This window comes from Schistocerca nitens, chromosome 1 (genome assembly GCF_023898315.1).
Source record: "Schistocerca nitens isolate TAMUIC-IGC-003100 chromosome 1, iqSchNite1.1, whole genome shotgun sequence".
In the NCBI taxonomy this organism is placed as follows: domain Eukaryota; kingdom Metazoa; phylum Arthropoda; class Insecta; order Orthoptera; family Acrididae; genus Schistocerca; species Schistocerca nitens.
In genome coordinates, this window is record NC_064614.1 from 708458209 (window position 1) to 708474920 (window position 16712).

Below are 16712 nucleotides of genomic sequence, written 5' to 3' on the forward strand. Positions count from 1 at the left end.
TATAATGACTAGGTACAGCAAATGTGATGCATACATTCGACAAATGCATGAAGGTCTACTTACGTGCCAACCAGGATGCACAGAAGAGGAGACACTTGAAGCTGTCATTCTAAAGGAGTTGTCCGTTATTCGAGATCATGCAGGAAAGGCTTGTTTGAAGGAATTGCATAGAAGTAACAGTCCTCTTGTAATGGCACTTAGTGGTTCTAAAGGTAAGCTTTTATTCTGTGAACAGTTTTAATTATATTGACAACATTGTAGTATTATTTGCTGCTATAAAAATTACGGTATAGAAATTGCAGAAATTCACAAGCAGCAACGCTGTGGTATTTGTATAGGCTCAGTGTAATTGAATCACCAGGGGGCAGCATGCATTTAATTGGTATTCTGCCTAATAGAGTGGATGCTGTTGAGTTTATCTGAGGCACTCCTGCTTTAATTGCTAAACACAGGATTTGATTTTAAAAGTCAACCCCTGCCCGCGGCCCCCTATGTATCTCCTATCCCCCCCCCCCCCCCCCCCCCCGCCCGACCCTTCCCTATCTCCTCACCCCTTCTAACAATCTCCTCCATACCTCATTCATTTGGATATATTTTGAGAGGATTCCCAATGTGAATGATATGTATAGAGTGAAAACATCAGAAGTATTATTTTCAGATAGGTATTTGATTATCAATAGAAGTTGGAAATGAATAGACACCCATTTATTTGAGCAGAATAAAACCTGTTTACTGGCTGTCAGAATAGGAATTTGAGAACAGAGTTGGTTTGCACACACAAACAACTGAGATTCAGTTCTAGTTTTTTTAGACTGTGTACCTGCTTGACCCATTTGCTTATTTACTAACTGGGTATATACGACCCGGGACAACTGGGAGATCCGGGAAAAAACCTGGAAATTTTTTCATCCAGGAGAAAACTGGGAAAAAGCCGGGAATTTTTAGAATCGTTTTAGTTCTCAGTTACATTTCTGTAATTTTGACTGGTAAGAACTGATACTCTAACAAAGGATGCTACTAGAATGAGATTTTCACTCTGCAGTGGAGTGTGCGCTGATATGAAACTTTGTAGCAGATTAAAACTGTGTGCTGGACTGAGACTCAAACTTGGAACCTTTCCCTTTCGTGGGCAAGTGCTCTACCACCTGAGCTGCCCAAGCATGAATCACGACTCATTCTCACAGCTTCAATTCTGCCAGTACCTCGTCTTCTACCTTCCAAACTCCACAGAAGCTCTTCTGTGAAGAGACGGGGTACTGGCAGAATTGAAGCTGTGAGGACAGGTCATGAGTCATGCTTGGGTAGCTCAGATGGTAGAGCACATGCCTGCGAAAGGCAAAGGTCCCAAGTTTGAGTCTCAGTCCGGCACACAGTTTTAATCTGCTAGAAAGTTTCAAAGGATGTTACTGTATCTCTCTACTGCAGGATAATACTGTAGCAATAAAACATGAATGAGAGAGGAAAAAAATAAAATAAAATAAAATTTAAGTTGCAAAGGAAATGCGCCATATACAACAACCAAACGTAGTGCTCATACAAGCATCTACCAACATCAAAATGCATCAAAGGCTTTAGGAAGATCGTGCAGTGCTTCGTTACAACAAATTGCCTCCAATGAGCGTGATGTCACAGCTGTTTACATTAGATTTGTTTGAGCAGTTGTGAGCAAGCTCATGTGCATGTGCAGTTGAGTCGCGTATGAGTAGTACCTTCTCCCATTTCTGGCTACAGAAGTGAGGCTGTAAGCTGTATAAGCAGTTGCAGCAAGCAGCCAGATGCTACCCGTAAAAATTCTACTGGCGTGCCCAAGCTGTCAGAGTAAAACTGGGGTATCTGCCCCAGGTGGCAATTTTGGAGGGGGGGGGGGGGGGGGGGGAGGTGCCAAATTCATATTCTTGAGGAAAAAACCCTCACTTCACAAAGTGCCTAGCATCCGGCGCACGTTGGTCTATCAATTATTCATATGATTTTGAAACGCATCATGTTGGTTCTTGAACACATTCTATGTTGATTTCTGAATGAATCCTAAGTTGGTTTTTGAATGTGTGCATGGCATACGTGATGTCTGTGCCAGGATAATCCCCGACATGTCTGGAAATAAACTTCCCTGCAGGCTATATGAGCTGAGCGGAACAAAGCTGAATGGGTGAATGCCAGTCACTGTTTATGTTGTTGACTGGTTTTGCGAATGATCAGCATTGTTATAATTACTATCGAAATCCATAGATTCAGACTACCAGAGTGGAAATAAATGACTAACAGGAGTAACAGGTAAGAAAGATTAAGTATTATCTTCTTAGTGTATCCAAGAAAAAGAAATTTTGACAAAATTTTTGGCCAGACCGTTATAGTAGTAAGAGCCAGAGTACAGGCCCCAGTTAGCAGCTGCTTAAGTTCTATTCTGGGAGTAGTGTAGAAAACGCACTGTACGAACACGTAATAAGGTCCAACCAGAGAATAAATGCAGCATAACTAAACCAGTGATTGTGGCAGTGTTAGTGAAGTTAACCAGAGAATAAGTTTTGACACTGGCAGGAATAGTTACAGAATTAGTGATGACGAGATTGTTTGTTAGAATGAGGAAGGAGAAGAAATGGGGACATCACACAAATTACGGAAGAATATGATGATTCCTAATTTATACAAAAATTTCGTACTACTTCTTTTTGATCTCATGCTTGAGAATCTGGAGCATATGGATGAAATGTGCAACTATTTCCGAACATAAAGTTTTTTGCTTGTAGTAGGCCTAATAGGCATTTGATATTGGTACTTTATGAATTATATTCTGTCGTGTTATAAAAATGACCATTTGTGCCAAAACGGTCTTGTTTATTTGGTGTGTGTTACAATTGCTGCAATATTAGGCAGGCCTATTTAATTTTATCTAGCAGACAGTGGCAAAATACAAGTAATCAAACCGAGAAACCACACCAGTCTTTGGTATTATTTGCATTAATAACTTTTTCAGTATTAGACAATGACCTTTTTTTTTCCCTTCATATAGTGAAATGCTTGACGCACTTTGATGAGGAAAGGAAAAACATCAGGTAAAGCTGTTGCAAGATGAGAGAAAAAAATGCTAGGGCTAACAGATAGAAGAAATGTTTACTGTCTTGCTTGTCTCTTGTCTTTACTGGTTTTATGTATTCTATATTTAATTTTATGTCACACAAAACAGCAAGTTATTATCTAATAGGCAATAAAGAGTGCAAATTTTCTGAAGAGTTCTTGTTCTCCCAGTTACAAATAATCCCATTCAATATTAATTGCAAGGTTCTATCTATTAAAAAGAGAGAGAGAGAGAGAGAGAGAGAGAGAGAGAGAGAGAGAGAGAGAGCAGGATGTCAAACTGGCTGACTGGGAGGAGGAGAGGCACCACAGGACGTTTTAATTTCCACTGTCCTGAATATAGTTTGATGGCATCCATTTCAGGATATTACACTTTGAATTCCACAGAGTGAAATACAGTGACATGCGATAGAAGAATGCTTTGTGCAGAGGTGTGGCACTGCACTTTGACACACTCAAGACCAAATAACATGTCTTACATTTTCTCGAACACATATGTTTTATTTATCAGACATCTTCACAAAGATGTGCACTACAAAATGAACATAGTTTTGAAAAGTATATCTTATAAATTTTTGGCATCCTACCCCAAATGCATGAGGATGGGAGGGGGGTGCCATTATCTAGTATTGCCCCGGTTCAGGAAGATTGTAGATCTGAGGCTGATGCACAGAGCAGCCTGAGTTGTAGTTGGGAGGTGGGTAGTCTTCATGTGACCCGTGTTTACATTTAGTGATCTTTGTTTATTGTTCTCATGTCAAATGAAAACAATACAGATTTCTGTGGCCGGGAACTATCAAGTGATTTGAAATACATTCAAATATGTTATTAGATTCAGATTTTATTTTATTTCCACCCTTTTGAAAGTCAACCTTTAATCGCCTTGCAGAACAATTAAGTTATATTTGTCGGTTTGCTAAAGAGATTTGGCTTTTCTTAATCTTTTCTGCTGAGGCAGTCAATTTATTTAAAACGAAGTGTTTAATTCCACACTATTGGCTAATTTAAACTGTTTGCAGCATCTCAGGTGCATGTTTTCATCTTCTAGGACATATGGCGTTATGCCATAATAAAGAACCAAACATGAGATAATGCAGTACTTGTACATCCGAACCATTAACTTTTCCTATCCATGTGTTTGTGCTACGTAACAGTGATGTTGCTATTGGCTCACTACATCACGTGTCCTATGCTCTGAATATCCGCTGTCATCAGCTGCCTAGATCATGTGACACGAGCTATGACTGACTTACAAAAGCGCATCACAATCTTGAATTCTATGCTTCAGAAAGTAACATGCAGTGTTTGTTGGAATTCAAAGTTATACTTATTGTTCAAGCACCAATCAGTGACATATGCTTCCTGTACACTGAATGACTAAGCCGGTGTCCTGCACGTTTTCATCTTCTAGGACACATGGCGTTATGCCATAATAAAGAACCAAACATGACATAATGCAGTACTGGTACATCCGAACCATTAACTTTTCCTATCCGTGTGTTCCTGCTACCGAAATGAAGCTTGCCATTCCTTGCCATCACAGCAGTAAATTTAATTTTGTGATGGACACCATTACTGTGGTTGAGCGAAAGCAACGATAGTTTCTTGATGCTTGTAGGGCGACAGGAGTGACCACTTCAAATGTGATGCAGGCCCCTCATACCACGTGACATAACTCAGTCCCACAGTGGGCCAGAGCCGTTGTGAGCTGCCCAACTCGCTTTCTGCATGTGTGTCACTTTGGCCTTCTCTGGTAGCTTCCGGATACTGCTATCACACCCATAAAAGTGGAACACTCTGCAGGCCCTGGGAATTGGTGATTTTAACTTCTGAGGATGGTTGTGGAGAGAGCTATTGAAAGCTCAAGTATTTTATTTGAAGTGTCACAGCTTGTAAACTGAGAAGATTTTATTGAAGCCTGCCACCACAAAAGACTCCAAGGATGATGATGCTGCTCAACATGTGCTTGACTCTAGTGTCTGGATTGTTCCTACCAACACTGCCTTTTCTGAATTGCACAGTTGGGAACTTTCCCTGTGGCATATCATTTGTTCCCATAACCCTTCCTGGTCTCCACTTACTTACAACCTACCTGCTCCAATAGGTAGGTGGTATGAATGTGCCTCCTATCCCGTCAATGCATTCACTTAGTCCTTTCCTCTTCTCGCCTTCTCTCCTCTCCACATAGAGAATATAATAATGATGATGATGATGATGATGATATTATTATTTCTTTCCTTTCTCAGACATTATGTCTGGTTAAAAATGGAAAGTGACGCGGACCTTGATCAAGCGTGACTTCCTTTTGACTGTGTGGTATATGTTACATTGCATTTAGGAACTTTCGGGTAATTGAACATGTATCAATAATTACAGATTTCTGGAGTTGTATATATATGTTTGGATGTAGCTGTATTGTGTTGATGTACTGGTGGATATTGTGTGGTATGACTCCTGTAGTTGATAGTATGATTGGTATAATGTCAACTTTATCCTGATGCCACATGTCTTTGACTTCCTCAGCCAGTTGGATGTATTTTTCAATTTTTTCCCCTGTTTTCTTCTGTATATTTGTTGTATTGGGTATGGATATTTCGATTAGTTATGTTAATTTCTTCTTTTTATTGGTGAGTATGATGTCAGGTTTGTTATGTGGTGTTGTTTTATCTCTAATAATGGATCTGTTCCAGTATAATTTGTATTCATCATTCTCCAGTACATTTTGTGGTGCATACTTGTATGTGGGAACGTGCTGTTTTATTAGTTTATGTTGTATTGCAAGTTGTTGATGTATTATTTTTGCTACATTGTCATGTCTTCTGGGGTATTCTGTATTTGCTAGTATTGTACATCCACTTGTGATGTGATCTACTGTTTCTATTTGTTGTCTGCAAAGTCGGCATTTATCTGTTGTGGTATTGGGATCTTTAATAATATGCTTGCTGTAATATCTGGTGTTTATTGTTTGATCCTGTATTGCAATCATGAATCCTTCCGTCTCACTGTATATATTGGCTTTTGTTAGCCATGTGTTGGATGCGTCTTGATCGATGTGTGGCTGTGTTAGATGATACGGGTGCTTGTAATGTAGTGTTTTCTTTTTCCAATTTACTTCCTTCGTATCTGTTGATGTTATGTGATCTAAAGGGTTGTAGAAGTGGTTATGAAATTGCAATGGTGTAGCCGATGTATTTATATGAGTGATTGCTTTGTGTATTTTGCTAGTTTCTGCTCGTTCTATAAAGAATTTTCTTAAATTTTCTACCTGCTTAACGTGAATCTTTCTGTTGCTGAATGTATGTGATGTATTCTATATTTGTGGCATTGTGATCGTGTAAGTGTATTGAGTGCTTCTAGGTCAGTGTTACTCCATTTCACTACTCCAAATGAATAGGTCAAAATTGGTATATCATAAGTATTTATAGCTTTTGTCTTGTTTCTTGCTGTCAATTCTGTTTTCAGTATTTTTGTTAGTCTTTGTCTATATTTTTCTTTTAGTTCTTCTTTAATATTTGTATTATCTATTCCTATTTTTTGTCTATATCCTAGGTATTTATAGGCATCTGTTTTTTCCATCGCTTCTATGGAGTCACTGTGGTTATTCAATATGTAATCTTCTTTTTTAGTGTGTTTTCCCTTGACTATGCTATTTTTCTTACATTTGTCTGTTCCAAAAGCCATATTTATATCATTGCTGAATACTTCTGTTATCTTTAGTAATTGTTTGAGTTGTTGATTTGTTGCTGCCAGTAGTTTTAGATCATCCATGTATAGCAAATGTGTTATTTTGTGTGGGTATGTTCCAGTAATATTATACCCATAATTTGTATTATTTAGCATGTTGGATAGTGGGTTCAGAGCAAGGCAGAACCAGAAAGGACTTAATGAGTCTCCTTGGTATATTCCACGCTTAATCTGTATTGGCCGTGATGTGATATTATTTGAATTTGTTTGGATATTAAGTGTGGTTTTCCAATTTTTCATTACTATGTTTAGGAACTGTATTAATTTAGGATCTACTTTGTATATTTCCAATATCTGTAGTAACCATGAGTGGGATACACTATCAAAAGCTTTTTGGTAATCAATGTATGCGTAGTGTAGCGCCCTTTGTTTAGTTTTAGCTTGATATGTCACCTCTGTATCTATTATCAGTTGCTCTTTACATCCTCGTGCTCATTTGCAGCAGCCATTTTGTTCTTCATTTATAATTTTGTTCTGTGTTGTATGTGTCATTAATTTCTGTGTAATGACTGAAGTTAATATTTTGTAGATTGTTGGTAGGCATGTTATGGGGCGATATTTAGCTGGGTTTGCTGTGTCTGCTTGATCTTTAGGTTTCAGATAAGTTATTCCATGTGTAAGTGTATCAGGGACTGTGTATGGGTCTGCAATGTAACTGTTAAATAATTTATATCTAAAAAGAAAGATGATGAGACTTACCAAACAAAAGCGCTGGCAGGTCGATAGACACACAAAAACACAAATATACACACAAAATTCTAGCTTTCGCAACCAACGGTTGCTTCGTCAGGAAAGAGGGAAGGAGAGGGAAAGATGAAAGAATGTGGGTTTTAAGGGAGAGGGTAAGGAGTCATTCCAATCCCGGGAGCGGAAAGACTTACCTTAGGGGGAAAAAAGGAAAGGTATACACTCGCACACACACACATATCCATCCACACATACAGACACAAGCAGACATATTTAAAGACAAAGAGTTTGGGCAGAGATGTCAGTCGAGGTGGAAGAGTAGAGGCAAAGAAGTTGTTGAGAGACAGGTGAGGTATGAGTGGCGGCAACTTGAAATTAGCGGAGATTGAGGCCTGGCGGATAACGAGAAGAGAGGATATACTGAAGGGCAAGTTCCCATCTCCGGAGTTCGGATAGGTTGGTGTTGGTGGGAAGTATCCAGATAACCCGGACGGTGTAACACTGTGCCAAGATGTGCTGGCTGTGCACCAAGGCATGTTTAGCCACAGGGTGATCCTCATTACCAACAAACACTGTCTGCCTGTGTCCATTCATGCGAATGGACAGTTTGTTGCTGGTCATTCCCACATAGAATGCATCACAGTGTAGGCAGGTCAGTTGGTAAATCACGTGGGTGCTTTCACACGTGGCTCTGCCTTTGATCGTGTACACCTTCCGGGTTACAGGACTGGAGTAGGTGGTGGTGGGAGGGTGCATGGGACAGGTTTTGCACCGGGGGCGGTTACAAGGATAGGAGCCAGAGGGTAGGGAAGGTGGTTTGGGGATTTCATAGGGATGAACTAACAGGTTACGAAGGTTAGGTGGACGGCGGAAAGACACTCTTGGCGGAGTGGGGAGGATTTCATGAAGGATGGATCTCATTTCAGGGCAGGATTTGAGGAAGTCGTATCCCTGCTGGAGAGCCACATTCAGAGTCTGGTCCAGTCCCGGAAAGTATCCTGTCACAAGTGGGGCACTTTTGTGGTTCTTCTGTGGGGGATTCTGGGTTTGAGGGGATGAGGAAGTGGCTCTGGTTATTTGCTTCTGTACCAGGCCGGGAGGGTAGTTGCGGGATGCAAAAGCTGTTGTCAGGTTGTTGGTGTAATGTTTCAGGGATTCCGGACTGGAGCAGATTCGTTTGCCACGAAGACCTAGGCTGTAGGGAAGGGACCGTTTGATGTGGAATGGGTGGCAGCTGTCATAATGGAGGTACTGTTGCTTGTTGGTGGGTTTGATGTGGACGGACGTGTGAAGTTGGCCATTGGACAGGTGGAGGTCAACGTCAAGGAAAGTGGCATGGGATTTGGAGTAGGACCAGGTGAATCTGATGGAACCAAAGGAGTTGAGGTTGGAGAGGAAATTCTGGAGTTCTTCTTCACTGTGAGTCCAGATCATGAAGATGTCATCAATAAATCTGTACCAAACTTTGGGTTGGCAGACCTGGGTAACCAAGAAGGCTTCCTCTAAGCGACCCATGAATAGGTTGGCGTACGAGGGGGCCATCCTGGTACCCATGGCTGTTCCCTTTAATTGTTGGTATGTCTGGCCTTCAAAAGTGAAGAAGTTGTGGGTCAGGATGAAGCTGGCTAAGGTAATGAGGAAAGAGGTTTTAGGTAGGGTGGCAGGTGATCGGCGTGAAAGGAAATGCTCCATTGCAGCGAGGCCCTGGACGTGCGGAATATTTGTGTATAAGGAAGTGGCATCAATGGTTACAAGGATGGTTTCCGGGGGTAACAGATTGGGTAAGGATTCCAGGCGTTCAAGGAAGTGGTTGGTGTCTTTGATGAAGGATGGGAGACTGCATGTAATGGGTTGAAGGTGTTGATCTACGTAGGCAGAGATACGTTCTGTGGGGGCTTGGTAACCAGCTACAATGGGGCGGCCGGGATGATTGGGTTTGTGGATTTTAGGAAGAAGGTAGAAGGTTGGGGTGCGGGGTGTCGGTGGGGTCAGGAGGTTGATGGAGTCAGGTGAAAGGTTTTGCAGGGGGCCTAAGGTTCTGAGGATTCCTTGAAGCTCCGCCTGGACATCGGGAATGGGGTTACCTTGGCAAACTTTGTATGTGGTGTTGTCTGAAAGCTGACGCAGTCCCTCAGCCACATACTCCCGACGATCAAGTACCACGGTCGTGGAACCCTTGTCCGCCGGAAGAATGACGATGGATCGGTCAGCCTTCAGATCACGGATAGCCTGGGCTTCAGCAGTGGTGATGTTGGGTGTAGGATTAAGGTTTTTTAAGAAGGATTGAGATGCAAGACTGGAAGTCAGAAATTCCTGGAAGGTTTGGAGAGGGTGATTTTGAGGAAGAGGAGGTGGGTCCCGCTGTGACGGATTTTAGGGGGATTTTAGCGGGACCCACCTCCTCTTCCTCAAAATCACCCTCTCCAAACCTTCCAGGAATTTCTGACTTCCAGTCTTGCATCTCAATCCTTCTTAAAAAACCTTAATCCTACACCCAACATCACCACTGCTGAAGCCCAGGCTATCCGTGATCTGAAGGCTGACCGATCCATCGTCATTCTTCCGGTGGACAAGGGTTCCACGACCGTGGTACTTGATCGTCGGGAGTATGTGGCTGAGGGACTGCGTCAGCTTTCAGACAACACCACATACAAAGTTTGCCAAGGTAACCCCATTCCCGATGTCCAGGCGGAGCTTCAAGGAATCCTCAGAACCTTAGGCCCCCTGCAAAACCTTTCACCTGACTCCATCAACCTCCTGACCCCACCGACACCCCGCACCCCAACCTTCTACCTTCTTCCTAAAATCCACAAACCCAATCATCCCGGCCGCCCCATTGTAGCTGGTTACCAAGCCCCCACAGAACGTATCTCTGCCTACGTAGATCAACACCTTCAACCCATTACATGCAGTCTCCCATCCTTCATCAAAGACACCAACCACTTCCTTGAACGCCTGGAATCCTTACCCAATCTGTTACCCCCGGAAACCATCCTTGTAACCATTGATGCCACTTCCTTATACACAAATATTCCGCACGTCCAGGGCCTCGCTGCAATGGAGCATTTCCTTTCACGCCGATCACCTGCCACCCTACCTAAAACCTCTTTCCTCATTACCTTAGCCAGCTTCATCCTGACCCACAACTTCTTCACTTTTGAAGGCCAGACATACCAACAATTAAAGGGAACAGCCATGGGTACCAGGATGGCCCCCTCGTACGCCAACCTATTCATGGGTCGCTTAGAGGAAGCCTTCTTGGTTACCCAGGTCTGCCAACCCAAAGTTTGGTACAGATTTATTGATGACATCTTCATGATCTGGACTCACAGTGAAGAAGAACTCCAGAATTTCCTCTCCAACCTCAACTCCTTTGGTTCCATCAGATTCACCTGGTCCTACTCCAAATCCCATGCCACTTTCCTTGACGTTGACCTCCACCTGTCCAATGGCCAACTTCACACGTCCGTCCACATCAAACCCACCAACAAGCAACAGTACCTCCATTATGACAGCTGCCACCCATTCCACATCAAACGGTCCCTTCCCTACAGCCTAGGTCTTCGTGGCAAACGAATCTGCTCCAGTCCGGAATCCCTGAAACATTACACCAACAACCTGACAACAGCTTTTGCATCCCGCAACTACCCTCCCGGCCTGGTACAGAAGCAAATAACCAGAGCCACTTCCTCATCCCCTCAAACCCAGAATCCCCCACAGAAGAACCACAAAAGTGCCCCACTTGTGACAGGATACTTTCCGGGACTGGACCAGACTCTGAATGTGGCTCTCCAGCAGGGATACGACTTCCTCAAATCCTGCCCTGAAATGAGATCCATCCTTCATGAAATCCTCCCCACTCCGCCAAGAGTGTCTTTCCGCCGTCCACCTAACCTTCGTAACCTGTTAGTTCATCCCTATGAAATCCCCAAACCACCTTCCCTACCCTCTGGCTCCTATCCTTGTAACCGCCCCCGGTGCAAAACCTGTCCCATGCACCCTCCCACCACCACCTACTCCAGTCCTGTAACCCGGAAGGTGTACACGATCAAAGGCAGAGCCACGTGTGAAAGCACCCACGTGATTTACCAACTGACCTGCCTACACTGTGATGCATTCTATGTGGGAATGACCAGCAACAAACTGTCCATTCGCATGAATGGACACAGGCAGACAGTGTTTGTTGGTAATGAGGATCACCCTGTGGCTAAACATGCCTTGGTGCACAGCCAGCACATCTTGGCACAGTGTTACACCGTCCGGGTTATCTGGATACTTCCCACCAACACCAACCTATCCGAACTCCGGAGATGGGAACTTGCCCTTCAGTATATCCTCTCTTCTCGTTATCCGCCAGGCCTCAATCTCCGCTAATTTCAAGTTGCCGCCACTCATACCTCACCTGTCTCTCAACAACTTCTTTGCCTCTACTCTTCCACCTCGACTGACATCTCTGCCCAAACTCTTTGTCTTTAAATATGTCTGCTTGTGTCTGTATGTGTGGATGGATATGTGTGTGTGTGCGAGTGTATACCTTTCCTTTTTTCCCCCTAAGGTAAGTCTTTCCGCTCCCGGGATTGGAATGACTCCTTACCCTCTCCCTTAAAACCCACATTCTTTCATCTTTCCCTCTCCTTCCCTCTTTCCTGACGAAGCAACCGTTGGTTGCGAAAGCTAGAATTTTGTGTGTATATTTGTGTTTTTGTGTGTCTATCGACCCGCCAGCGCTTTTGTTTGGTAAGTCTCATCATCTTTCTTTTTAGATATATTTTTTCCACGTGGAATGTTTCCCTCTGTTATGTTAAATAATTTAGTTAGATGTGAATGTGTTGAGGTGAACTTCTTTAGCCAGAAATTTGCTATTTTGTAATTTCCAGGGACTTTCCAATTGTGCGTAGAATTAATTACTTGGGTGACTTCATGTTGCAAAATTATCACTTCAGGCATTTGTGGTATCATCTTGTATGAGTCTGTTTCTGCTTGTATCCACCATGCGCGTCTGTTATGTTGTACCGGGTTTGACCATATGTTGCTCCAGAAGTGTTCCATGTCTGTTATGTTTGGTGGATTGTCTATTTTAATGTGTGTGTTATCTATTGTCTGGTAAAATTTCTTTTGGTTTTAGTTGAATGTTTGGTTTTTGTTTCCTTCTATTTTCACTTTTTTGTATCTTCTAAGTCGTTTGGCCAGTGCTTGTAATTTCTGCTTCTTTTCATCTAATTGCTCTATCGCTTCTTGTTGTGAGATTTTACCTAACCTTTTTCGTTTTTTGTCTGATAATTCATTTCTTATAAATTGTGTTAGTTGTCCAATGTCTTTTCTCCGTTTTTCTATTCTGATCTGTAGCCTGTGTTGCCATGCTGGTTTTGTGGTTTTCTTCTGTGTGTTGATTGGTTCTGATCTCTGCCTAGTGTGTATATTTAGTGTAGTGAGTGCTCCTGTATAAACCAGTAGTTGTAACTCTTCCATAGTTGTGTTTTCATTTATTTTGTTGTGTATGATTGTGTTGGTAGTTGTTATTGTTGTTTCGACTTGTGGGTTACTTGGCAGTCTATGCAAGAATGGTCTAATGTCTGTATTTGTGTCTTTGTATTCTATATATGTCAGCTGAAATTTTTCTTCTATATCTAACATGTGTGTCACTTCGTGTTCTATTTGTGCTTCTTCTGGTGGCTGTCTTAAGATTTCGTTTTCCTCTGATTGTTTAATTGATGCGTGTTGTTCTTTGTTTGTTTGCTCTGGGATGTTTGAGTCCATTACTGTATTTTCTTCTTCTTATGATTGCACATTATTTTGTTCCAGTATTTGTTGTATTTGTTGTTTGATGTTTTCTAATTCTGACTGGGGTATCCTGTTATTTTTTATTATTACACGAATCTGATCAGCTAGTCGTTGTTCTGTTAAAAATTTTAATTCTGGGTATCTGGTAATAAATTTTGTGTATACTTGTGATCTGTATCCAGTTGTGTTGGTTCCTAAGTTTGTTGCTTGGTAATATCAGAACATGAGGTGTCGGTTAACTTCATCTGACCATCTCATCCTCTGTCTTTGTTTTCCTTCTAGAGTGGTTGCAGGAAGCATGTCCTGCAAAACACCTCTATTTGGATTTAAAACATTTCCGTGTGGCTAGCAGTGTCATTACCATTGTGGACGGGCATAGGGTTCAAGCGTCGTCCCTGACCATGACAGCGCTTGTCCGAGGCTTCTTTAGTTCTGTCCTGAACCAAGTAATCACACTAAAAGGGGGGTTAGCCCTATTAGTGGTTTGTTCTTTTCGTCTCCTTTTTCGACTGGCAGAACATACTGGAGGCCTATTCTTTTCCCGAGCCTCCACGGGTTTATTATTATTATTATCATTTCTTTACTTTCGCAGACGTTAAGTCTTGTTAAAAATGGAAAGTGACGCGGATCTTGATCAAGCGTCACTTCCTTTTAACTGTACGGTATGTGCTATATTGCACTTAGGAACTTTCGGGTAATTGAACATATATCAATAATTATAGATTTCTGTAGTTGTATATATAAGTTTGGACGTAGCTGTATTGCATTGATGTACTGGTGGATATTGTGTGGTATGACTCCTGTAGTTGATAGTATGATTGGTATAATGTCAACTTTATCCTGATGCCACATGTCTTTGACTTCCTCAGCCAGTTGGATGTATTTTTCAATTTTTTCTCCTGTTTTCTTTTGTATATTTGTTGTATTGGGTATTATTGGGTATTATTATTATTATTTCTTTCCTTTCTCAGACCTTAGGTCTGGTTTGAAATGAAAGTGACGCGGACCTTGATCAAGCGTGACTTCCTTTTAACTGTATGGTATATGTCACGTTGCGTTTAGGAACTTTCGGGTAATTGAACATGTATCAATAATTACGGATTTCTGTAGTTGTATATGTATGTTTGGATGTAGCTGTATTGTGTTGATGTACTGGTGGATATTGTGTGGTATGACTCCTGTAGTTGATAATATAATTGGTATGATGTCAACTTTATCCTGATGCCACATGTCTTTGACTTCCTCAGCCAGTTGGATGTATTTTTCAATTTTTTCTCCTGTTTTCTTTTGTATATTTGTTGTATTGGGTATGGATATTTCGATTAGTTGTGTTATTTTCTTCTTTTTATTGGTGAGTATGATGTCAGGTTTGTTATGTGGCGTTGTTTTATCTGTTATAATGGTTCTGTTCCAGTATAATTTGTATTCATCATTCTCCTGTACATTTTGTGGTGCATACTTGTATGTAGGAACGTGTTGTTTTATAAGTTTATGTTGTAAGGCAAGCTGTTGATGAATTATTTTTGCAACATTGTCATGTCTTCTGGGGTATTCTGTATTTGCTAGTATTGTACATCCGCTTGTGATGTGATCTACTGTTTCTATTTGTTGTTCGCAAAGTCTGCATTTATCTGTTGTGGTATTGGGATCTTTAATAATATGCTTGCTGTAATACCTGGTGTTTATTGTTTGATCCTGTATTGCAATCATGAATCCTTCCGTCTCTCTGTATATATTGCCTTTTCTTAGCCATGTGTTGGATGCGTCTTGATCGATGTGTGGCTGAGTTAGATGATACGGGTGCTTGTAATGTAGTGTTTTCTTTTTCCAATTTACTTTCTTCGTATCTGTTGATGTTATGTGATCTAACGGGTTGTAGAAGTGGTTATGAAATTGCAGTGGTGTAGCAGATGTATTAATATGAGTGATTGCTTTGGTTATTTTGCTGATTTCTGCTCGTTCTATAAAGAATTTTCTTAAATTGTCTACCTGTCCATAATGTAGGTTTTTTATGTCGATAAATCCCCTTCCTCCTTCCTTTCTGCTTAATGTGAATCTTTCTGTTGCTGAATGTATGTGATGTATTCTATATTTGTGGCATTGTGATCGTGTAAGTGTGTTGAGCACTTCTAGGTCTGTGTTACTCCATTTCACTACTCCAAATGAGTAGGTCAATATTGGTATAGCATAGGTATTTATAGCTTTTGTCTTGTTTCTTGCTGTCAATTCTGTTTTCAGTATTTTTGTTAGTCTTTGTCTATATTTTTCTTTTAGTTCTTCTTTAATATTTGTATTATCTATTCCTATTTTTTGTCTGTATCCTAGATATTTATAGCCACCTGTTTTTTCCATCACTTCTATGCAGTCACTGTGGTTATCCAATATGTAATCTTCTTGTTTAGTGTGTTTTCCCTGGACTATGCTATTTTTCTTACATTTGTCTGTTACAAAAGCGATATTTATATCATTGCTGAATACTTCTGTTATCTTTAGTAATTGTTTGAGTTGTTGATTTGTTGCTGCCAGTAGTTTTAGATCATCCATGTATAGCAAATGTGTGATTTTGTGTGGGTATGTTCCAGTGATATTGTATCCATAATTTGTATTATTTAGCATGTTGGATAGTGGGTTCAGAGCAAGGCAGAACCAGAAAGGACTTAATGAATCTCCTTGGTATATTCCACGCTTAATCTGTATTGGCTGTGATGTGATGTCATTTTAATTTGTTTGGATATTAAGTGTGGTTTTCCAATTTTTCATTACTATGTTTAGGAACTGTATCAATTTAGGATCTACTTTGTATATTTCCAATATTTGTAGTAACCATGAGTGGGGTACACTATCAAAAGCTTTTTGGTAATCAATGTATGCGTAGTGTAGCGACCTTTGTTTAGTTTTAGCTTGATATGTCACCTCTGCATCTATTATCAGTTGCTCTTTACATCCTCGTGCTCCTTTGCAACAGCCCTTTTGTTCTTCATTTATAATTTTGTTCTGTGTTGTATGTGTCATTAATTTCTGTGTAATGACTGAAGTTAATATTTTGTATATTGTTGGTAGGCATGTTATGGGGCGATATTTAGCTGGGTTCGCTGTGTCTGCTTGATCTCTAGGTTTCAGATAAGTTATTCCATGTGTAAGTGTATCAGGGAATGTGTATGGGTCTGCAATGTAACTGTTAAATAATTTAGTTAGATGTGAATGTGTTGAGGTGAACTTCTTTAGCCAGAAATTTGCTATTTTATCTTTTCCAGGGGCTTTCCAATTGTGAGCAGAATTAATAGCTTGGGTGACTTCATGTTGCAAAATTATCACTTCAGGCATTTGTGGTATTATCTTATATGTGTCTGTTTCTGCTTGTATCCACCGTGCATGCCTGTTATGTTGTACCGGGTTTGACCATATGTTGCTCCAGAAGTGTTCCATGT

The 16712-nt window shown here is 41.0% G+C and overlaps 1 protein-coding gene across 1 annotated transcript in view; it reads left to right on the plus strand.

Moving 5' to 3' along the window:
* The window catches only part of LOC126259818 (DNA-directed RNA polymerase III subunit RPC1), a 249392-nt gene that overhangs the window by 111482 nt on the left and 121198 nt on the right, over positions 1-16712 (plus strand). Inside the window, exon 14 of the mRNA XM_049956862.1 lies at positions 13-212. Coding sequence (XP_049812819.1) covers positions 13-212 — 200 coding nt within the window. The remainder of the gene's footprint in view (positions 1-12; positions 213-16712) is intronic.